We start from the raw sequence: 24,416 nt of genomic DNA on the forward strand, positions 1-24,416 counted from the left end.
ATCCTGGTTTTCTGCAGCAAATGATTGGCATTAGCATTTAGATTGCCCGAAGGTGGATTTGCACCCGCAACTGTGTGTTCAATACGCTTTCTCACCATTGCTCGCTGCCTCCCCAGATGTGATCTGGAGCTTGGTAATTCTTGTTTCACAGGTTGAAATCACCAACGCTTTATAATCCCCATCCCTGTTGCCTCCCCTGAGCAAAACTGCGACACATCACAGCAAGCAGGCCCTTCGGACGACCTGTGCCAGTTGGCTGACTTTTGGCATTCACATGCTGTCCCCCTTGCCTACAGCTTTCTCCGATACAGTGTCGAAATCCTCCCCTCCCCCCCGCGTTATTTCAACACTGTGTTGTCACTTTATGAAATGTTGTTGACTAAATGTTATTTGGTATCAAAAGTTACCTTTAGGCCCTCAGCACCCTTTGCACAATTTTTTCCAGCCTTTTTGATTTGACATACATGTACATGCAGTTCAGCTACTGGTGGGACATGTACAAAATACCTTGTTGAAATTCTGAGACATGCTGTTGTTTTAGCCTTGAGGTAAACAGTGTCACAGGCTTTTCTTCCCCGACATGCCTGCGTGAGTCTTACATGTCCCTAATACATATGTAACGATTCATACATACTGTACATGTACATGCAGGGGTAACCTACTGTACAATGTACATGTAGAAAAAAATCTTCAAAAGTCATTGGTTAATGAATGGAAATTTGAAAAGAAAATGAAAAATCATATAATGGGGTTTAATTTGATGTGTGTCTCAAACACCTGAGAAACTTGGAAATGATTTTCCTGATTGTTTAAAGTTCAGGTACATGTATTTATCACTTCGGGCTGTGGCAGCTTATTTACTGGCCTTTGTCCTTCAAAGGCAACCATATTCTACAGACTGCCCTCTGTAGTATGTGCACACAGCCAATAGGAATAGTCAGTGTATTCATGTTCTCACTGCTTCATCGTGCATTTGAACACCTCCAAAACACTCTGCCAAGATCCACTGCTCCTGCAGTGCCTTATAGTGTCAGGAGGACCAAGTCATCTCAAAGGTTCTTCATTTATCTACATGTACAAGTACCATAAATACCGTCCATTTACAGTACCCATAGTTACATGTGTAATACAAAACAGAGACCTGTTGCCAATACGCTGCTGTAAATTCAGTTGATGGCATTGTTTAGCAACCATTCCTTCACCCCGCATTGAAGTGCTTGTTTAAACCACATTAGTTTCCATTTGCAATCTTGCTTTATTGCGGCCAGCCCCCCCCCCAACATCTGAGTCACCGCCACTGCGGTTGACTTCAATGGAATGCATCCCGGTCAGTGCCGTTTCATTTTTTCGCCCTTTTTTTGCGGCTTGCCACTTTTGTATCTTTCTCCATCCAGGGGCCTAATGAAACCTGGCAAGCAATCCTTGTGGAGATTGCATTTTGAAACCCAAAATGGATGAGTCACTGTTGGGAGCCCAAAGTGTGAGTTTGATAACTAGATTTCTTTTATCACAGATTTAAGCACCAATAATTCCTGCTCAATCATCAGGAGATTAACTCCTAAAGTCCCAGCTTTGAAAAGGGAAATCCTCCAAAGGAAGTTCTGTGTTTTGCAAGACATGATAATGATTATTATTATTCTTCATGGTTTATTAACCAAACTCTCGCAGCCAAAGGCTGAATTTCAGTTTGATTTACAATTATTACATTAACACTATAAAAGTTACAATGAACTATCAAAAACAGAACAGTAAAAATATAGATATACACATCAAATAAAAAGTTTATATAAAATTGATTGATAAAACACCATAATTTTATCCAACAATTAAAGGATCAAAATGACATACAAAACCAAAAAGAACACTAGATACTAGACACATGCGTACAAACCAACGTACCAACAGACATACCTACACGTATTTGCAAAGTGTACACACTCCCCTCCCGCAAAGCAAACCAACCCCAAACCTCCCAAAACCAACCATGATGCCACTTCGGAGAAATTCAATAAACTACACTTGATCCTTTAAATTCCATTGATCATACATGTTGGATAATAAATTATGTAATGCAAGTTCACCTAATGTGAATAGAATAACTTCATTCTTGGCTTTGGTATAAATACAAACAAAAAAAATAATCGTAATTTTTGTGCTTTGTTTGTATGGACTTGATTTCTGTGATTTGATTTGAGTTCATGCTTATAAATACATGTACATGTACTATACTTTTGAATACATGGTTGAATAATGGTTATGGGAAGCTTAAAAGTGCAGAATCCTGCACATTGCAAAGGCTTGGATTTATTTCCTAGTTTATCCAGAGAGCGAAAGATGACGAGTTTATCATGTACAGTATATGTAAGAAAATATCACAGCCTACTTGAAATTTGATCAAATCTCATCCAGGGACTTACTCCCTGAATCCAGTGTTGGACAGCTGCATGAAAACGGTTTTTCAGCATGGTATGAAAACTGATACAGTAGCTATAAAAGCCTCCCTAGATACACTACCGGTACATGGACATGCACACTTTTTTTTTTAAATCCACTTGGAGGTTTTAGAGGATTTGCAGGACTGGGGAAGGTTCATTCCAGCCATAGTAGCTCTATAAATTATAGTTGGCCTGATATTCCTTGAGAGTAAAAGTACACAGAATGGCTGTTGGACCAGGTTTCCTGGCAAGGAGAGGACTTAGAAGGAATCAGAAAGGGTCTTAGTGAGAATGTTTAAGAAGGTGGAAGTGCTTGTGAAGAAGTGTACATGTACTTGTATGTATGTGTACTTTGTGTACATTGTATGAGTACCTGGCTCTTATGAGGCTTTATGTAGGAAGAAACAAGAAGGTAGGATGTGGGTTGTGGAAAAGAGTGCATTCCACTTTGCTGCTGGCTTGTGTTTTACCAAGATGTAGTCACTCAAGTGCAGCCCACGGTGCAGCTAGGGGACACAAAACCTGCACTTGTTTGAGAACGGTAACTTGATGTGCTGCCATGATTTAATTTGTGTCATGTGGAACAAGTCACAGCCTTTGTGCCTATGAGGAAGGGAGGGCTTTTTGCCTCCAGTGTCTTGGGTACTCTGACTTTTTTTCAGTGTAGAGAACACTTGTCAAGTCAAAAAAGTTAAAAAAAAAAAAAAAAAGGAAAAACATTAGTGGTGTACAAAAGATGTGCTGGAAAGGTTCAGTATGCGTGTACTCTTAGCAGTCAACACCCAGCAGGCCAAAGCAAGCCACATTTACATCATGCTCCGCGAATCTGTAGTCGATGCAGTCATCGGCCCTTGTACGGTACATTAACTTATTTATATGCATATCAACCCTGTGCATGTTAGGTTCATCATGGAGTAGCTGATTTTTGACTGGTTTGCGTGGGGTACATGCACAGTACCGTAGGCGCATTCAAAACGGTTCTCGGTGGACAAGGTTTTCAATTTGTACATGTACTGGTGACCTGGACACTAGAATTAAAACAGGTATCTGTTTTAATTTAGCTTGTTAATGTTTACAGTAAGAAGGGAGTGAGTCAACAGGGTCAGGCACATCAACCACAACCTTTGGTGATTGGCTTACAGGAGTGGGAAATCTACCTCCCTCAGACAGCTGCAAAGGAGGTTGGGCGAATACATGTAGGTTTCTGATTAGCCCAACAACCCATCAGCACAGCTTAATATGTCCTCAAGGTTACAGCCCTGACAGCCGTCCCCAGGGCTCTGTGGTAAATGACTAGAAGTTCATTTTGTCCCAAGGGCAGGACCACCGGCCCAATTACATTGATGGCAAATATTGACCCAGGGGAGGTTTATACAATTATGAATGCACAATTTCCCCAGCAATTGCTGTCGCCAGTAATGACATTATGGTGGGGAAGGAGACTAAATAGCCAGCCAGCTCAAATGTGTCACCAATAATTAAATATGTGGCTCTAATGTTGTTTTAATTTATAGAATGCTGCAATGTAGGCAGCCTACGGATAGAATGGACACCTTGGAGAATGTTCTCTTGGACGCGTGCAGATCTATACATGCGTCTCTTTTATTTCTTTGAGATCTTACCATATCTAGGATTCTACCGTAGGGTTGTGCATTGGAACCATTCGTGCAGAAAGTTGAGGAACCACTTCCAAATTATTGGACTGGGTGCTTGTAACAAACATCTAATAAAAATATGTAGTGATACATGCATGTCAAACAGTAAAGAGAGCTTCAAAGTTTTTTATTGAGATATAAAAAAACCCTGTACATTTATGTACTAGTACGGTACATGTACCGTATGCAGTTGGAATTGTTAATTTTCTTACTCTAATTTAGTATGGACAGTGCAGCGACACAAGGAGCAGCAATTTTTTCAAAATGTTTTGATGTTCAAAGGTTTTTAAGGGGCATTTTTTGAAGGATGTTACCCTTTCAAAATTTCTATTTTCATCAAATTTTGGTGTAGATTCCTGTTACTAGTGACTGGGTATCAATGTTTTATTTTACAAGGTACCAGGTTCCATACTATCCATCTATGTATGTACATGTACATCCAAAGTTTTTTTCATTCTGCTTTGGTTTGTTTTTATTGCAATAACTGTAAATGAATTGGACCAAAATAAATTGAAACGTGTACATATCTGTTTATGATATTGTAAAGCTGCACCATTCTGGTACTCTTTTGTTCAGAACGTTGTACCGGTAGCTTGAAAGTCTGGAGGTGATCCAGACAAGTGAACCCAAAACCAGAGACTGGGTTTGATTGAAAAGAGGTCTCAAAAAGCAAGCAAACACATATGCCGTGACTGCTGCTGTAAAAATATGTGGCAAAACACTGAAAAGATCTGTTAAAAATTGTTGCCAAATTCCTGAGTCTAGTGGATTAACGGACCCGACAACAAAGACCAATAAAGGAGCAGCCAACAACCAATTTCCTGTCCTATCAAAGGAGGATTCCCGATTTTCTTTGCCGCAGATCAATTCCACCTTGTTTACACAAGCTATCCACTTTTTGTGATGATGGTTACGCAGGAACCTGCATCTGGGTTTACTTGCAGTCATTAGAAATTGAATGCTTTTGGGAAATGAGGCAAGCAGAATGTTTATACTGTCTACAGCTACATGTAAGCACCTGTATTGTGAACGAATTCTGTTGTCACGGATGCTGACAGCGAAATAGATTTTACAGAAGGGTTGGGACAGCAAGGACGGCAACATTATTATTATGGTATGTGGTGACCTTGCTGATAATGACATGAGTAATGTGTACATGTAGTCGTTCTAGCTCTCTTGCATGGCTCTGCTTGGAAAGAAGAATACTTGCAGCAGTGTCATTGTCAAGATCATCATAAGGTCATTCATCATAAGACCACCAGTCACAACCTTGGGTGGATAGTGACAAAAGAATGCTTTTGTTGCAGTTCATTTGAATCATTTGTGACTTAATTGAATTCCGACCTGGAGGTCTTGTGGGGTCGTCCGATCAGAGGTGCACCCGGGATCTGTCTAGGGGAGGGAGAAGGGCTTCGACTAGAATCCCCCCCCCGACAGCGCTTCTTGAATTAATTTAATTATGTTGTTACGTTATGTGTGTACGGTATGTACCGTTAGTCAGTGAAAAAAACCAATTGTACGATTCTCAGCAATTTTTTTTTCTTTGGCTAAACTCCACATGCACCGTATGGTGAGCAATGCACTTGATCTTCTACGGCAGCTTCAACATTGGGGCAGTTAGAAAGTCAGGCACTAAATTTGAATTCAAAATGTGGACAAGCTTTTTTTTCTTCACCTGTACGCGTATGGTTATGTTACAACTCGCATACATACATGTACGTTAACCGCACATTCCCCCATGCACAATGTTGTACATAAATTGACATGATGTACAAAATTGTACATGGAGGTGGGGTGGGGGTACAGGTACTGCACCTGTACTTTCATGAGAATTCAGGTGTGTCCTGCATTACACTCAGAGTCCACCAGTGTGTTCCTTAAAGCGTGCACTCTTTCACGTGTGCTTGAAAAGTACGTCAACAGTAAAGAATTTGGTGACGGGGCTGTACTGGTATGAAAGTGCAGTTCCTCTCCGGTATTCTGTAGTGTAGTAGTAATTTGATTGGCTTGCCTGAGGAACTCTCGTCCAAACTATGAAATTACTGTCTGCCCGATACAATTCGATTCAGTGCAAGTTGACATGGTCTGTGGCTCTACCCCCTCTTTCTGCATCGATTTGCTGCCCTCTTGTCACTGAGCGTGAGCAGGATATGCCACGTATTGTTGTCACGAGTTCCCTCCAGCTGCCTTCCGTTATTGGTGCAACTCGCCACATGCTTTATCGCTCAGAAAAGATCTCAATTCCATCTTCTAATGGACGAGGAGCAGGATCCTTGCATTGCCAGAATGCAAAGTAATATTGCCCCAGGACGAGATATGGATGGGCAAGCCACTTGTGACCACTGTTTCTCTTTCTAGAATTTCCCCCCACCCTGCACCCGTCACTCCCAAGGGCTACTTGATCTTATTTTTCCCAGAGACAACTTTTCTTTGTGCCGTCCGCATCAATTAAACGGTGATCGATTACTGCTCACCAGCCATGACAGATGGTTTGTCTAGACTATTCAAACAAATTTTTCTTTCCATCAGTGGAAAATTATTATCATAACTCCAAACACTATTCAACAGTAAGATACTGTATTCACTTTGGCCAGTATCAAGTGATTTCATTTTGTTTTGAAGAATGATAGCAGGATGTACATGTACATGCATTTCAGGAAGAGAAAGAGATGACTTTTTCCCCTGGTCAATTTGAAAGTCAGTTCAGACCAGGGGAGGGGAGGGACAGGGGACAATGACCCGAGAGATTTGCTTGCACTTTAAGGGCCATGCTTCATCCCAGAGAAGTTGAGCCTCTCTCTCATTGCGCAGAATGTATGTCTGCGGGACATTATGATGGATGATGATGTCCGATGATGCATCATTTAGCCGTTCATTCTTCCGTTGTTACACAGCCTATAATTTGAGATTTTTTGACACCCTTTAGGATTAAACTGTTAACAAGGCTTTTTTTTGGCTGTAAACCTTCCCATTAGACTCCAGGGCTTTTAGGATTTGGATGGAAATGTTATTGTCCGCTGCATAATAGTGCACTTGTATTTATCATACTAGAACTCTATTTAAGTAGGCAAAATGCCTGTAGAATTAGTTCAAGCTCATCAATAGCGTGAAGGACATGAGACCAGCCGTGGACTGATTGATCTCCTATGTTTTTTTGGTGACCAGAATGATGCAAATACCTACATGTACGCACGTACATGTACGCACGTACATGTACGCACGTACATGTACGCACGTACATGTACGTGCATACACGTACTCAAGAAGGAATGGGGAAACTCAGGAACATACATAAATATATGTACATGTACAATGTACAGTACATATATACACATATACCCGGTATGTACATGTATATGCCTTTTTTTCTTGATTCAAGCAGTGCAATACCACTGCGTATGGGGAATTGATACCAGTTTTTATCCAAGCTCTTGATTTTGTTCTGACTTCAAATATCCCCCTCAAAAAGTAAAAAAAAACCCTGCAACATATTTACATTTTTAGTCACCCACATGTACGTGCAGGTGTATGATGTTATAGGAAGCGGTTGACCACCTAAAATTTGTTACAAGTCAGTTTTCATATGTACAGTATGTACATGTACATGTACCTTATGTATGTAAATGTTCTGTGACGCGCAGACAGTGTCATTAACACTACCACCAGTATGCAACATAAACTGGCACATACACGTACCGGTACATGTACCGGTAATACCCATTTGTTATTCACGGAATCAACCCAACCTTTGAGCTCAGCTGGAGTCATCTGATGTTCAAAATCAATTCTCAGGAAACTAAAGTACCTGTACATGGACATTGACCGATTCTTCAAAGTAATGGATTCACATTCGATGCAAATCCAAACATGGAGCTGAGTCTACTGGATTTTGACAGTCTCCAAAGCTACCGGTACAAGTAACTTACAGTTACACACAGTGTATCTGTTCTTCAAAAATTCATGTTCTGAGGGGAAGCAGAGTCAGAGTTCTCTCAAAAGTCCATGGGCAGCCAAGCAAGGAGCCACCTCATATTGGGCATTAAATTAATAATGAGGTGTACATGTATATGGCTTTAGTCAGTACCGTTGTTGGTACTGTTAGTGGCAAACACAACTGCCCCCATGGTAATACAGTTCCAATCAAGTTGGGACGGGAAATTCCAGAGTTCTAGTGCATAGATGGATTTAGTCAAGGGTGTCAATTAATTAACGGCAATGTAATTAACATCTTGGCTTTATAAGTACCCTTGGTTTCAGGTCCTGGCCCTCAGCTGTCTTGGTGACAAGTGTTGTACATGTACGTACGTGTGTATTCATACACATGTATACATATACATGTTGCCAAAAGCCTGCTGAGGTCTCAAGACTGCACATTTGTGACGTGCTGCCCCTGTGGCACATCTTGTCTGTTGAGCTCAGTTTAAAATTTTCCCCAAAAGGATAGAAGAGGTTCATGCACTGGCATGCTTTTAATTTTTTCAAATCCTTGAAGGCTCTTGCATGTGATTGTGTGCTCAGAGGAATAACTTCATGATGGGTGTGACGTGGAGTTGGAAACAGAGCATCCCTTGCATTGACGTGTGAGTTTGTTTTTACCTACAACAGACTCTAATCTGTCAAAAATTATGTTGGTGAATCGGATACTTGAGTACGAGTACTTGGACGTCTGAGTACAAGTACGAGTACGAGTACTCTGAAAACGGTACTCAAGTGGTACTCGAGTACCGAGTACGAGTACTACAACACTGGTGAATCCATTGGTTTACATATTGTTGCACATTGAGCCTGACTGCTGAAGTATTGGATTTCGAAGGATGGAGTTTTTTTTTGAAAAAATACTGGTTATGTATTTGTTTGTGCCTGAAACATGTACAGTACCCTAGACACTGGTATCTTTTAATTTTGTTTTGTTTTTGGTTAACTTGATTGTACATGATATCATGTACAGTGCTTGTGTACAACGTACATGTACATGTATTTGTCTAATCAATACTTTGTTGCTGCACATATGGTACATGTAAATGCCATGGCTACAGATCACCTCCTTTACTGCTTGGAATGCAATGTCTTTAAGCTCAATTACTCACACCTGCAGTTCTTGGCTCACTGTTACATTTTGTGAGTTCTTGTCATATTTCCCAGAACGGATCTATGTAAGGGCATTCATGCCAGCGTGGGACCATTCTTTCAGTTCTGGCACATGCATGAAATTAAAGAAATGCCTAGCGTAACTACTAGTACAAATACCCAAATTCTGCAGTCTCCTCTGACATCATTGCAAACTGGCTAGGTTTGGGTCTTCAGTGTGAACACTTTGGCAGCCCATATCTAATCGGAGAGATGCAAGCTTAGACCGGCTGGTTTCCAATTGCATTAAGAACCAGCTGCTGACACAGGTTTCCGTGTTCAATTCCATTAAATGATTAAAGAGACACGGCATGGGTAAACACTGTATAATTGAGATGCTTTCGCGAAACTGGTCGCTCACTTGTATGTGGTCCTGCGACACACAAATTGAGGTTTTTCAGTTTGCAGCTTTGTCCAGATGGCAATGTAGACAGAAAGTAGTTCAGTCGCGACATGTTTTTCTTTCATGCACTTTTGTTCCCTGGGGTGGGGAGCCCCAGTTAACTTTATTTTCTAGACAGGCCATAGTGTATAACCATCTGCTGCTCCTGTCATATCAGCCAAACAGAAGGGACCAAGCTTGATGACAGAGACTTTACAAATTGGATGTTATGAAAGTGTCGTAGTTAGAGGAATAAATCTAGACATTTTGCGAAAATTCATGTATGCATCTCAACTCTTCTGACATTTTACCCTAAGGTCTCTACTTAGATTATTGTTAATGTATTAAAGCACGTGCAATTCCAAGATGAAACTGGGATTTGTTTTTCTATGAAGCCTAGATTACTGTATTCTGGTACCGCACAGTAGATACAACATACATGTACATGTATGTTCACAATTCCAAGATGAAATCTGGACTTGTGGATGAAAGGCATTGTTTTTCATCGTGTTGTAAATTTTGGCCTCCAAGTCTCCTCCGTTACCTCCCAAAATATGGGCATTGCACTTCTGTATGGAGTCATTTTTTGAGGATAAAGTACTTATTTTGGGGGGACACAGGTTACATGAGACTGCCTACTCCAGACAACAGAAAGAGAATCAAAGAAATTATGAAATTAATTGTGGCATTTGGATGTTAGATTTAAGGATTTTTGCGATCAGATTGTTAGAAGACTGTCTGATCATGATTTTAACAGTCGGAATGAACCAATCTAGGAAACAGGTGAATGTGTGTATTGGACATGTCTATATGAACATATTTTGCCCTTCCCTTCAGCCTACATTTAATTTGGGCACCACCCATTCCTGACCATGTTTATGAATTATGCAGCTGTAACTAAATGAATGAATTTTTTAAATGTGTCAATTGTTTGTGCTACTCTAATGTTTAAAACCTGCTTCATTTCTCTTTGTCCTGCCATGAGTACTTTAATTTATTTATTGTCCACTCAGGACCGGGGTTTTATGTCACATCTTTATTGTTTGAGTATTGGTTGAGTATTGAATAAAGATAATTAAATATGCTATGAAGCTTGCTTACGTAGGTTTTTACCAAGCCATGCATATACTGGTACCATACTTTTTTTCGGTACAACTACAATAGCTGTAAATTTAACAATCAATGGAAGTTTACGGGAGTCTGTATGGTATGTAGGTGAATACAGCCCCTCAATTTTTCATAGCAGAAACTATACACCTGATGAGTGGTGTCTTCTCTGATTGACATCACAGCAACAGCACTCTCTCCTTTCCACAAAAGCAATACAATTTTGAAATGTTTAAACAATGTGCACTTTTCATGAGTAAAATCCCAAAAGATGGCAAATTGTTTTCATACATGTACATTGGCAAAGGGTATAGGGTTCCACTAAAAGTGTGCCTAATGAAACTTCATCGCCTGGACCTTTTACTGGGTAACTGCCCCCTACAGTTTAACCTCTCATATTTCAGCTTAAATAACTCCTTTCTAGACTCAATTGAAAAGCTTGCATCTTCCTGACTCCTTCCCGAATAATGCTTCACAAAAAAAGCACACTAATAGCAATCAAGGTGATAAACTGGCCTGATTGCTGCAAGACAGAACCCCCCCCTTTGCTTCTTGCCCAGGGGGGCCAATCATGGGACAGCGTGCTTGCTTTGTGAAGCCCCGCCGATGCTGATTTCCAGGGAGACTCGACTTATTTGCTCGGTGATTGCAAAACCAGGGGTGTGCACGTGTATATGCGGCGGCGGCGTTTTTTTGTCAGTGATGTGTTGTGTTTATACAAGCTGTGCTGCTCTGAAGGGCCACAGAAGGTACATGTACATTTACAAACGAGGATCATTTGAGAACTACTGAAATCGGAGTTGGAGATGAAATGGAGTAGTTAGAAAAACATCTTGCATCGGTCTCACATCACAAATAACTACTCATGCTAGTGCTATTCATAGATATTAAAACTAGGTATTGATTGCTTACATGTTAGGGGATCTGTGTCATGAACAATTTATGGAGAACTCACTTTGAATACTTTCTTCATTCAAATTACTTGTACATTTACATGTGCATAATGTGTATGTTTTAGCTGAAGTCATTAAAATTGACAAGGATTTGATATTTGTTCATTTTTAAAGCATGATATTCAGCCCTGAAAGAAACATTTGGATGGTACTTGTAGCAACTCCTTGGTTTTTCCCAAAGTTATGGCCATTGGAAGACGATGGTTGAAGATGTGGATGTTATCATTCTGTTTCTTATCTGCCTATGACAACTTTCGGTGTCATTCATTTTGCTGGCCTTCTGGGATTTGGCCAGATATCAATTAACTCCACAAAATAAAAGACAAATCGCAGTGTCGTCCATTTTGATAAAATGGGCATTCTGTGCCGTCGTATTGAGTACATTTTTGGCAGCAAGTTCATCTCTCCAAATTACATGTACATGTATTGAAAAAATTAAATTCTTCCACAGTGTCTGGGCAGTGGACTGAGCACCAAAGTACACGAAAGTTCAGTACTCAGAAAGTGTACAGATATTTTCTACAGGAATGTTACTGGTAATTAAAATCTAAAGTTCGGCATACATGTACATGTACCGGTATGTAGGTACATGTACATTTTGTTATACATTGTAAATACACATGTTGTATCAGTAAACCAGCAGTTACATGTACGTGTAATTCTGTAAGATGCCAGGAGTGAAAATTTGTTTGACAATGTTTGCTTCATTTGTACATGTACCTAATTCCTGCCTTAGGACTCAAAACTGTAATCTTGTAGCCAATTGTCAGAAATGACAGAAAGTTTGCCGATTTCAGGCTGACCCTGATGAGTCACCCGGGGACATTGGAGTAAGTTTGCAAAACAAGATCCACTTGCAAAAGTTAATTACATACATGTAACATCAACAAGTTACCGAACCGGCAAGAAAGGTTTTTAATCAAACAGGCCTGCAAGCAAGCCTGTGATTCATCAAAATTTTCTTCTTTTCATATTTCAAAGTCAAACTCAATGCCCTTTTCCAAACCGAGTGAAATCTGTCTCACGTTTCACTGGCAAGCTTTGCCGGGAAATCACGCCTGGTCAGCGTGTGGCAGTGATGGAACAGCACGATCAGATGCACCTCCCAGAGGGTCGCAGTGTGCAATATAATACACGACAAGCATCTTGCTTGTGTCTGATCTCCATTAATCTGGCCAGAGTCTCCTGCTCCCCTCATGGTAGATTTATGTCAGGTGTCATTCATACGTGTAGATGTACATGTACAGTATGTACCCCGATCTTAGCGTTTCAACCACCCCCCAAGTAAGGTTCCTTGATTCGTTCAGATTTTTTTTTCCCAGGGTCACATCAGAAAAGCGTGAATTTTGTAGGAGTGCCTCTTCTGAGTCATTTCTCCCTTCAGCAAGCTCTCACATTATACACCTGTTGTGGACTCGGATTTAAATAGCAGTGGATGCTTAGGAAGGGATGGGAGAGCGTCAGTATTCAAATGCTGCCCAATTATAAAAAGTGCACATTCTTTATTCATGAAGTACATGTACATGTAAGACATACGGGTCGTTAGTATTGGTACATCATCTGATCCTTAGAGCAGGGAGGAACTAGTTCAAGACGGAGGACTTGTATCCCTACATGTACGGTATGCTCGCATGGAAAAGACAGAGAAAAGTGATTACTTGAGTATCTCCATAATGTATTATTTCTACATTATCCTTGGTAATCTTTGAAGTTTCCCCCATTTCTTCTGCAGCCTTCTCAGGTTGCTGGTATGTTTGATACATTAATTTGCATTCATATGTGTTTGCAACAGCCGAATAAACTGAGGGCGCCAGTCACTGCAGTAACAAAGGAAAGTGTCACTGGATGGTAGTTGCTTTGTTGTAACCTCAAATTTTAACACAGTGTTAAAAAAGTGATATGAATATACATGTACATGTATGCTGTGTTGCAGTGTCGGGGCACTGTTTTGATATAAATGTCAAAAGGAATGCTTAACGAAGGGGTAGGTTTTTACTATGATGATGTTGTTTCAAAATTAACTCTGGGGAAGCCTCAAATGGGAATCTTTATCCCCCCCCCCAAAAAAATAATGCAGATATGACCTGGACTTTCAATTCAACGTTCAAGAGATAAATCTTGTCTTCCTGATATCACCTGACTGAAAGGAAGCTCATCCTACTAATGAAAGGCCAAGGTCACAGACAAGCAAACAAGCCATCCTCGTGTCTTAATTTAGTCTTGCCTTTGAGAAAGTAGTTCACTTTTGGCAGGTTGTCTCCAGAGTTGAAGGTTTGCAAAGTCCCAGGACATTGCTTTGTTAAATTACAAGAAAATGTCAGCTCTAGATAAGAAATGTTCATGAGTCTTTCATCTTTCTTCAGACTTCCGCATGAAAAAACGTTTCCAAAGGTAGTTTTGTTCCTACGCACATGCACTTTCTCCAGTATAAAGCATAAAGAATTTGCTTTAACACTGTCAACATGCATACACATGTACGGTATACATGTACATGCAGAAATACAATACGCGTGATTCAGAAAGCACGTTTGGAAAAGGTTGAGATATTTTGCGCATTGTGATTGGCAGACGCGTTGCAAACTCTTAGAGGCACGCCATTGTGAATCGACCGTATTGCATTACATTTTGTTGGGTGATGTAGAAATTTTGACTGCTACTATGTTTGAGCAGTTTGCTGGTTATTAAGTGAACCAATTCACTTTAAATTGCCTACAAAAAATGTAAAAGTGCAACTTTTGTTTTTATTTAGTGGTGCAACAAGACTCTTTAGCCATTATATCTGTTTGTGTGCGGTCATTTCATTCCACTAACTAAATCTCAGGCTGTCATTCCAAAAAATTTCAGTTTTCGTCTAAAAAGTGTGCATCATTCTATAGACGGCCATGTCTCTTATTTTCTGCCATGCTCTTGGTGTTTAATGTGCTACCTATTCAATCTGTCAACACTGTTGCATTTGTATTTCCGAGTCATGCTCCCGCATAACAGTTACTGTTTTTACTACTGTCCGACTGAGGTAAAACAAAAGCAGTCCATTGAAGTTGATTTACATGCATTGTAAACATTTCCTGTGAGAGAGGCATACCCATGACAGTTCGTGACAGAACGTACTTGCAGAGTCACTTTGGAGTAGGGACCACTGTACACCTGGTAATACGAGAACGAGTGGGCCTGCAAGGTGCATGTATGTTTAGAATCGTACCGCGCAGCAAAGCTGGTGAATGCTTTCATGAATGTTAATCATGAATCAAGTGATTCTCACCAGTCTTCACCGGTGGCGTCATGTAACTTGGCATTCGTTCGCATGCTCGTCATGATCTTTGCACTGAGTTGGCAACTTTTTTTTTTTTTTTAGCCCGTTCTGTTTTCTGTACTATATAGACTGTCCGGAGAAAGTGTAGTCGATCACAACGTTACTGAATTCCTATGGTGACATAATTAGGTTTTCTGTTGTTTTTGCGCACAAATATGGATGTATGTGCATCTGTAGACCGCCCCCCCCCAAAAAAAAGATAACCAAAGCTGAAATAGGGATATTTGGAGAACTCAAGCATCTTCTCGTTTTTGGACTACACTGCCGGTACAGCGTGTACAGACTAAATTGTGGCTGTATTCCATGCAAGATTAGAGTAGTGGTACTGTAGGATATACATGTATGGTCATATTTACCAGGTCGTTGCTTTACCCAGGGGGTTAACCCAGTCTTCACCCCTTTGTACATGGACATGCATGGTGCAGTATGAACCTCTGGTTACAATTAATGTGAATTGTTGGACTTATATGAGTAGCAGCTCATGATTCTCTGATGTACATTGAAATTCTTTCTAAGGATGGATTTTGCGTCGGGGAGATGTTAATTTAATATTGTAATACTTGGTGTGAAATGATACACGCACAACATACATGTACTTGAAATTACCATTTGCATCGGTACATGTACCGATATGTGCGCAAAGAGGGATACACATCAGAGAGTGTTGCTTGTGGGGGTTTGATTGGTGTTAGTAGGGGTTTGATTGGTGTTAGTGGGGGTTTGATTGGTGTTAGTGGGGGTTTGATTGGTGTTAGTGGGGGTTTGATTGGTGTTAGTGGGGGTTTGATTGGTGTTAGTGGGGGTTTGATTGGTGTTAGTGGGGGTTTGATTGGTGTTAGTAGGGGTTTGATTGGTGTTAGTGGGGGTTTGATTGGTGTTAGTGGGGGTTTGATTGGTGTTAGTGGGGGTTTGATTGGTGTTAGTAGGGGTTTGATTGGTGTTAGTGGGGGTTTGATTGGTGTTAGTGGGGGTTTGATTGGTGTTAGGTGACATTGCTGCTGCAACAAGAGTTCCTGATAGACAACAACGTCACACTATTGAATGAGGAACTGGACCAGCCAGGATTTTATCAGTAAGTATAAGGACTGAAGGAGGACATGTCACAGTGATGTCGAGGTGAAAGGGGTGGAGCTTGTTCTGCTGGGCTGCAACCCACATTGTTTTCTTTATGTTTTTATCAGGGAGCGCTTTTGACTTTTTTTTTACAGGTTTGGGGACACTGAGTGGCGGAGGACTAGTCGTGAAGTTTATAATGGTTTCACAAATTTGCATATATACATGTATGTGCCGGTACATGTATACGTATACAGAATTAATCAGTGTTTTATGTAGTGATTCCGTATGATGTACTGGTATGTCGCAGCATTTCAAAATCTGGGGTAGAGGATGCAAGTGAATTTTTATTAAAAAACAACTTTCAAATCTTTTTTGCAATTCCGTAAAAGAATCCTTTGTAGCTCTGTTTCTAAATTGCTGGTGGTTTCATTCAAATAAAATCAGAAACATGTCCCTCTCCCCATTGGATACAAGTACATGTACTCTCCCCATTGGATACAAGTACATGTACTCTCCCCATTGGATACAAGTACATGTACTCTCCCCATTGGATACAAGTACATGTACTCTCCCCATTGGATACAAGTACATGTACTCTCCCCATTGGATACAAGTACATGTACTCTCCCCATTGGATACAAGTGCATGTACTCTCCCCATTGGATACAAGTGCATGTACTCTCCCCATTGGATACAAGTACATGTACTCTCCCCATTGGATACAAGTACATGTACTCTCCCCATTGGATACAAGTACATGTACTCTCCCCATTGGATACAAGTACATGTACTCTCCCCATTGGATACAAGTACATGTACTCTCCCCATTGGATACAAGTACATGTACATGTATTTAGGAAACACTGAGAAAAAGCAAGAACATTTTTTCAAAATGTTAGAAGCAGTCTGTAGCCCCTTGTCTGGAAGTGCAGAAGTCAAGTGGAAAATGTTTGTCTGGGCCAAAATAATGCAAGATCATGTTCATACTACTTGTGCGCTTATATTAAATGCAAAACTCATCTTTTTTTCACATCCAAGTCAATACCATTGACTGGTACCCAAAGACAAATGAAATTTCTGCACGTACACGTCGCCTGTGTGCATGTTCTTGCAAATATTAATTCACTCGTTTTAGCCTGACCTTTAACATTCATCACCGCACATTTGCGGTATTATAACATCGAGCAGTATTGATTTCCACCGAGCCCCTGCAAGTTCACTTCTCTGTTATTGATGCAGGAAAAAAAGCTTATCTCTTTTTTCCCTCTCCATCCGATTCTCGGAGAATTACTTTCCGTGGACGTATAGCAATAGACCCGTTGGACGTCAAAGGGTATCCGTGGATGCTCATCTGCGGCAGTCGGACGGGCACAATTTTCTCCTTCAAGTAACCGTGACCCCTCACTGAGTAGATAGTTTCACACTCGACTGGCTAATTGAAGAGGCCCAGCTGGGGGGGACTGTCCTAAGGGGAAATGCTTGGGGTCAGAAACATATTGAGAAAATTTCATCTTGCAAAAACAACATTGTTTGGGAGATTTTTGTCTTGAACGAACAAAAGTGGCCATTGCACAAAGACACAAAAGTTTGCTAAAGGACTGCAAATGACCAAGGAATCTCACATGTTTAATTCTGTTTCAGATTATTTAAATTAAAAAATTTTTTTTTTAAATTATAATATTTTTTCATGTACATGTAGGCCTACATTTACATGCACACAAAGATATGTACATACTGGTATATTTACTTTTGTAGCAAAATTTAACAGCTCTGTGTGATAAAGTTCTGGCAAGTTTTTCCTTTTTGCTCCATTTTTAGGTTCCTTTTTATTTCCACGTATCTAGGTTCGAACTGGCTTATTGTACACAGTGTACAGTACATGCTTTTGGTTGGAGACATTGCATTCAATATGTAGCAGTGATTTTAATCAGAGAGCACTTAATTTTCACATTGGTACGTGTACCAGTACCTTTAATTAAGGATCTTGTCGATTCATGTCACTGAAAAATTTTCATTGGAAACAGTAAAATACAGTGACTTCATGCAGGGTATCACGTCAGGTGTCAATTTAAGAGGATGTTGATTATGAATAATACCATGTTCCAGCGGGGCCGGGGATGTGTTTATCCTATTACAGAGTGCTGGTGCACAGATGTACTTGTATATAAACAAGCACAAACACTTGTCATGTTTTTCAGCATTCAAAGAAGATTCACAGCAAATTTATACATGTATATTAAATAAGAAGAAGTCTGATCATGAATATCTTGTCCTATCAAAATCAAATCTGATCATCCTTCAAAGTCTTATGCAGAGATACCATGTAAATGCCTATCACTACACGTACATGTGGCTGTGGTCAATAGTCAATACGCATCTGTTTTTGGCCTTGGTGCAGTTGCCATGGCGATGCAACCTCTGCCATTAAAATGTTCCAAGTTTGAGTGCCGGCTGTTCACCACGAGCGACTGATTTTGAATCGACTGGAAAATAACATCTTCTTGAAGTGTAATAGTCCTTCAGTCTGTTCCAGCTGTCACTTACAAATGCAAGAGCTAGACAGTGATGTCTGTCAGACTGTGAAATTTGTTTTACTGTATTTCTACGTGTACATGTATGAGCACATTTGAATGGGATTATGGGATTTGTACATAACGTCTGAAGCACAAGTAGTGAGCATTTTAAAGTCTTTTGCTAGCCTTGTTTTGCAGAGAATAATTTCCTTATCTTATCTCAAAAAAATGTTCACTTGATGTATTCACAAATCATGAAAATTACACCCTTAGAATTTGGCAGTCATACATGCACCAGGGTACATGATACATTGTCACAGAAAGAGGGTAGTTGTGTTGAGTATGCTTGATGGTGTGCATTTTCTTGTAAAAGGGAGTAACACATTTTCTTTTCGCTTTTTCCCACTCTGCTAAAACAAAATCCATGTGAGGTGATACTGTGGTATTATTGGACTGCCAAAAACAAAGGCACCCTTGTCATGATGAACAATGTAGTGCAAATGTGGTGCAATGCCTATGGTAAAGTCCCTGTGCCATAACAGCAAGGAACTACATGTACCATAGACTTGAAGTGTTGATGTGAGTTCAAATCTGAAGAATCCAAGTCTTGAAATGGATTCAATCCTGGCCCCTGCCCAGCCTTGTTCCCAGAGTCTGGGAGTCATTTTAAGCCCAAATTAGGTCTTCAGACAAGTACAGGTTTACATGTAGTTTATGATCTGGACTGAGGCACCTTGGACCGATACAGTATTATTAGAGACAGGGCTTAAGTCAAGTCAAACCATTGAGCTTGTAGACTTGCATGGACTTCAGTTTTTTTAACATTTAATATTACTGGGCTAAGGTTCTTGACTGTCGCATTGTTCATGAAGTAAAAAATTGGGAGGTTATACATGTACATGTACCTCCACATGTATATACATGTACATGTGTGTCTCCTAGAATCTCTTCTTTCACTTACATCTATAATCAATCAATTTTTAAGTAAACATTTTAAGAGGACATTACAAAAGCTGCATTTTGAGGAACCTTTTTTGGCTTTAAGTTTTTTCCCTTTAAAGTAAACCTGCTTTTCATTTTTGTCTCTTTCCAGTTTCATTTTACGGCACCAGTCATGTCTACCTGCCGCTCTCTGAGTCATCAGCAAAAACTAGTATCCACTTGGTCCTCAAGACTAGCCGGTCCAAGGGCCTTCTCCTCCTGGCCTCTGGCGACACTGACTACTGCATCATTCAGCTGAGGTCGGGGGTCATTGAGGCCCGGGTGAACCTGGGTGAGGGAGAGCTTATGGTGCGCTCTCTGCCCAAGGAGAAGCTGAATGACCTGAACTGGCACAGCGTGAGTCTGGAGCTGGCTGGGGGTTGGTTGGAGCTGTACATTGATGGCGTGCTACACCGCGAGGAGCGGACCCTGGGCCGGGCCGATACCCTCAACATCCAGGACGGGATCTATGTGGGGGGCATGGGTATGCGGAAAGCCAGCTACTTGAAATCGGCCGACCGCTTCTTCCGGGGGTGCATCGAGAACATCACCTACAATGACATCTTGGTGTTCAACGCCACTGCAGCCAACAAGAGGAGCATTGTGAATGACATCACATGGGATTGTAGTGAGGAGTTTGAGGCAGCGGCAGACTCACCCATCAGCTTTGTCAAAGAGACAGCATTTGTCCTGTACCCACGATGGCAATTAGACACTCAAGGTTCATTCGCCTGCTGGTTGAAGACATCATCCCCCCTGGGACTCCTCATGTTCAGTAGTGGATTGAAGACACAATTTTTATCAGCTGAGGTTGTGGATGGCAGAATACGTGTCCTGATGGATCGAGGGAATGGCATTGTGGACTTCACATCTCAAGTCATCATAAATGATGCAAATTGGCACTGGATAAAGATTGATGTAGCGCCAGCCAATCTGAGGATCAGCATCGACTACGAGCCAGAAAACATGATGCTTAGTGATACCTCAAGTACACTGGAGTTGACAGGGATGCTTCATGTGGGTGGTGTCGTCCATAAAGCCCGGTCTCAGGCTTTCAAGAGTGACCTCAAGTCAATAACTCATGCTAGCAGTGGCGGATCATTCCAGGGCTGCTTGAGAGATATTGAAGTCAACAATGAACTGTTCACTCTCGGTGATTCGCGTGTCACTCACGGCATTAAGATTGGCTGCGTGTACCAGTTTCCTTGCTCTAAAGATCCTTGCTTGTGGACAGAAACGTGCACTGATGCTGGACCAGAGAGCTTTGTCTGCCAGTGCCTCTCTGTGGAGTGTTTGGAGTCCAAAATACCATCCACAGATCAACCTCTGTTAGAGACGAGCATCCCCAGCATATCAGAGACAGAGCCAGTTTTCCCCATCAGCATGGATACCGAATTGCCTGAAGAGGCTTTCTCACTGATGCCTCTCACAGTGGAAGAAGGAGGCCGCAGTGTCATCTCTACAGAAAACATTCACTTAAATCTTAGATTACGCTCCTACGGCCTCCGAGAATCTCAGCTTCTGCTCGTGATTGCAAAGCGTCCTCTGCACGGTCGCATTGAGAACAGGGTTCTTCGACGGGATGATGATTCCAATGTGTTTACATTGCTGGACTTGATGGGGAGTAAGATCTTCTATATTCATGATGGCTCGGAAAACTTCTATGATGTATTGACCATCAAGGTAGAGATCCTCGGAAGGAACATTGAAATTCCTGAAGTGCTTCAAGGTGTTGTGAACTTCACACTGGAGGTAAACATTATCCCAGTCAATGATGTTCCAAGTATATCTCTTGCTGATGATGCCACTCTACGAATGATAAAAGGCTCTGTCCAGCCAATACACAGTTCCTTTCTTGAGGCCATTGACCCTGACAGTGACCCCAGTGAGCTCCTCTTCACCATAGTCAACCAGCAAGCGAATGTTGGCTACTTCCAAACGATCAGCAATCCAGGAGAAAGTATTGTCTCCTTCACACAGGAAGACATCAACAATGAACAAATATCCTACGTGCACACTGGACCCAATACTAAGTCACGGATTGTGATCCGAATCTTTGACGGTTTGGAGAAGAGCCCACTCTACTCATTCAGAATTGAGGTAATTCCTTTGGAGTTGTCCATCCTGAATGTAACAGAGTTGAGGTTGAACCCAGGATCTGTGATTCAAATCACCCCCACGGAGCTACATGTCGCTACCAACGACCCAGAGGGTCAGTTTACAGTCAGCTACCGATTAACTGACTCTCTGCGATATGGCAGATTACAGCGATTGGAACTGCACAACTTTGGGGCAGACATCTCTGAGTTCACCCAGGCTGATGTTGCTGATGGGATCATCCAGTATGCTGCCACTGTCACTGATAAGCAGAGAAGCATTTGGAATGACAGAATAAGTTTGTCGGCTTCAAGCGAGGACGTCAGCATCGACATCAGCCTCCCGGTGAAAATTGTTGTGACATCTGTGGAGGTGATCACCAACACTGGCATGATTTTGAACGTAATAAGACAGGGTGTCATCACATCAGAAAACCTTGCCGCTGAAGTGAGACTTCCCATTACCTCTTTGTCACCCCTGACCTTTACAGTCATCCGATCTCCCAGTCGAGGTCAACTGGTCAAGCAGTCCATAGGCCCAATTCCAACTGGAGGATTTTTCACACAGGATGACATCATTGCTGGAAAGGTCGGCTATGTCCTTGATCCCTCTGAAGAGGAAGCACTGAATGATACATTCCTTTTCCAAGTGTCAGTTGTAAATGCACAGAGTTCCGTAGCGTCATTTAGCATTGCATACATACCAGATGTCCGACACTTAGAAGTAACCAACAATGGCTTGACTGTTTCTGAAGGAGGGACTGTCATTGTCACAACAGATGAATTTTTTGTGACTGCAGATAATGTCACAAACTTTGTGTACACAATCACAAAGCCTCCTGAGCATGGAAGGCTAATCTTGGCGGAGCCTAGTTCCTTAGAGGTCAGCACTGATGATGTCACAATCTTCCTTAACTTTGACGTGATGAATAACTTACTTCGATACAGGCACGATGACTCAGAAACTGAGAGCGACAACTTTGAATATACAGCATCTGCATCATTCACCGACCTGTCTGGGAGGAAACGGAGTCTCCACCATGAAGGAGTCGTCAGTATCAACATCCTTCCAAAAAATGATCACGAGCCTGAGGTGGTTGTCAACCGCCTCTTCAAAGTTGTGAGGAATGGGAAGACTCCACTCACAGACCAGAACCTTCTTGCTGCAGACGGGGATGAAGACTTCAATGATGACAACCTTGAATACCGTCGGCAAAACACTGATGTTGGTGACCTGATTTATGCAGGGAATGAATCCACTGTCTATGAGTTCACTCAGAGGGACTTGAAAGATGGTTTGATTGCATTCAGGCAACGAGGGGATGTCCTTACTGGCCGGATGCTTTTCTTTGTGCTTGATGATGACCGCAGTCGCTACACCTCAGACTTCCTGGATATAGAGGCCTCCGAGCCATTTGTAGGTATACTGAATAACTCGGGCCTGCGGATTTCCCGTGGCTCATCGGTTGTCCTTACCTCCTGCAACCTCAGTGCCGAAACAAACATGGGTATAAAGGACAAGAGGATCGAGTTCCTGATAACGTCCCAGCCCTCTCATGGGCAGCTGCTCTACAGAGGAAGTCCTGCAGTGATGTTTAATCAGGAGGGCCTGGATGCAGGAAGGGTTGTTTATCACCACGACAACAGCACAGCCATGATGGACAGTTTCAATTTCACAGTCCGTGCAAAGAGCATGGCAGTAGAAGGAGTTTTCAATATCCGGATATACCTGACGAGCCACCAAGAGCCTCCTGAAGTGGAACAGCTGAAGCCCCTTGCTGTTGAGCAGGGACAGGCCGTTGTCATCGAACGTTCCCATCTGAGAGTCACCCATCCCAACCATCTGCCCATCGAAATTATCTTCACTGTTACTCTCTTTCCTAAGTTTGGCATGCTACAGCTATCAAATGAGTTCCTTCCACCTACCAGACGAGGACGGAGAGAAGCTGGAGAACAGTTGAAAACTTTCACCCAGCTGGATGTCAACCGCAACCGCGTCCGGTATGTCCAAACTGGACCTGGGATGGGATTGGACCAATTTTCATTTGAAGTGGACAATGGATTTGTCAAAGTGTCCAACCTCACCTTTATTGTGGAGATTGTACCGGCTGTAGTCCCCCTTACAGTGGCCGATTTCTTCCTGCCTGAAGGGGGCTCCAAAGCCATCACCAGTGACATCATCCAAATTGCACACCCATACTACCAAAAGCAGGACTTTGACTTTGCCATTCAGGAGCAACCTGTTCATGGCTTCCTGGAGACAACTCGCAATGCTGGTGAACGCCTCAGGAGTTTCAGCACGCGTGACATCACCAACGAATTCATATATTTTGTACATGATGGTAGTGATACAGTAAACGACAGTTTCACCATCATCGCCAGTTCTTCAGACACTGGCAAAACCAGCCATCCATATACAATTAACATTACAGTCACCCCAGTAAATGATCAGAGACCAGAAGTGACTGCCAACGAAGGCCTGACCATTTTCATTGGGACACAGGCTAAATTGACCACAGACATCCTGAGTGCAGTGGACTTGGACACAGATGACCAGAGCCTGACGTACATCCTAACTACTCCAACAAATGGCTACATGATCAAACTTCCTGATATGACCACACCAGTGCTGAGTTTCACGCAGTCTGATCTGAACAACGGAGATATCATCTTTATTCAGTCAGGTATGTACCTAACTATATGTATTTTACTTCTACTTTACTCGTACCAAGAAATGCTTGAGTTGACCTACATGTAACTGTATTTTCCAAACCTAGTTGATATCACACTCTGCAGCCCTG

At 41.7% G+C, this 24,416-nt stretch overlaps 1 protein-coding gene across 2 annotated transcripts in view; it reads left to right on the forward strand.

The window, feature by feature from the left end:
- The window catches only part of cspg4 (chondroitin sulfate proteoglycan 4), a 49,986-nt gene that overhangs the window by 17,684 nt on the left and 7,886 nt on the right, over positions 1-24,416 (forward strand). Inside the window, exons 1-2 of one of the 2 annotated variants that reach the window (XM_087136910.1) lie at positions 7,861-8,001; positions 19,632-24,299. In XM_087136910.1, coding sequence (XP_086993036.1) covers positions 19,826-24,299 — 4,474 coding nt within the window. In that variant the 5' untranslated portion in view covers positions 7,861-8,001; positions 19,632-19,825. Of the gene's footprint in view, positions 1-7,860; positions 8,002-19,631; positions 24,300-24,416 lie in introns of those variants that run through there. The other variant, XM_022241695.2, reaches the window with a different exon arrangement.

This window comes from Acanthaster planci, linkage group LG05, assembly GCF_054643075.1.
Source record: "Acanthaster planci isolate LZ-2023a linkage group LG05, COTS_SCS, whole genome shotgun sequence".
NCBI lineage: Eukaryota > Metazoa > Echinodermata > Asteroidea > Valvatida > Acanthasteridae > Acanthaster > Acanthaster planci.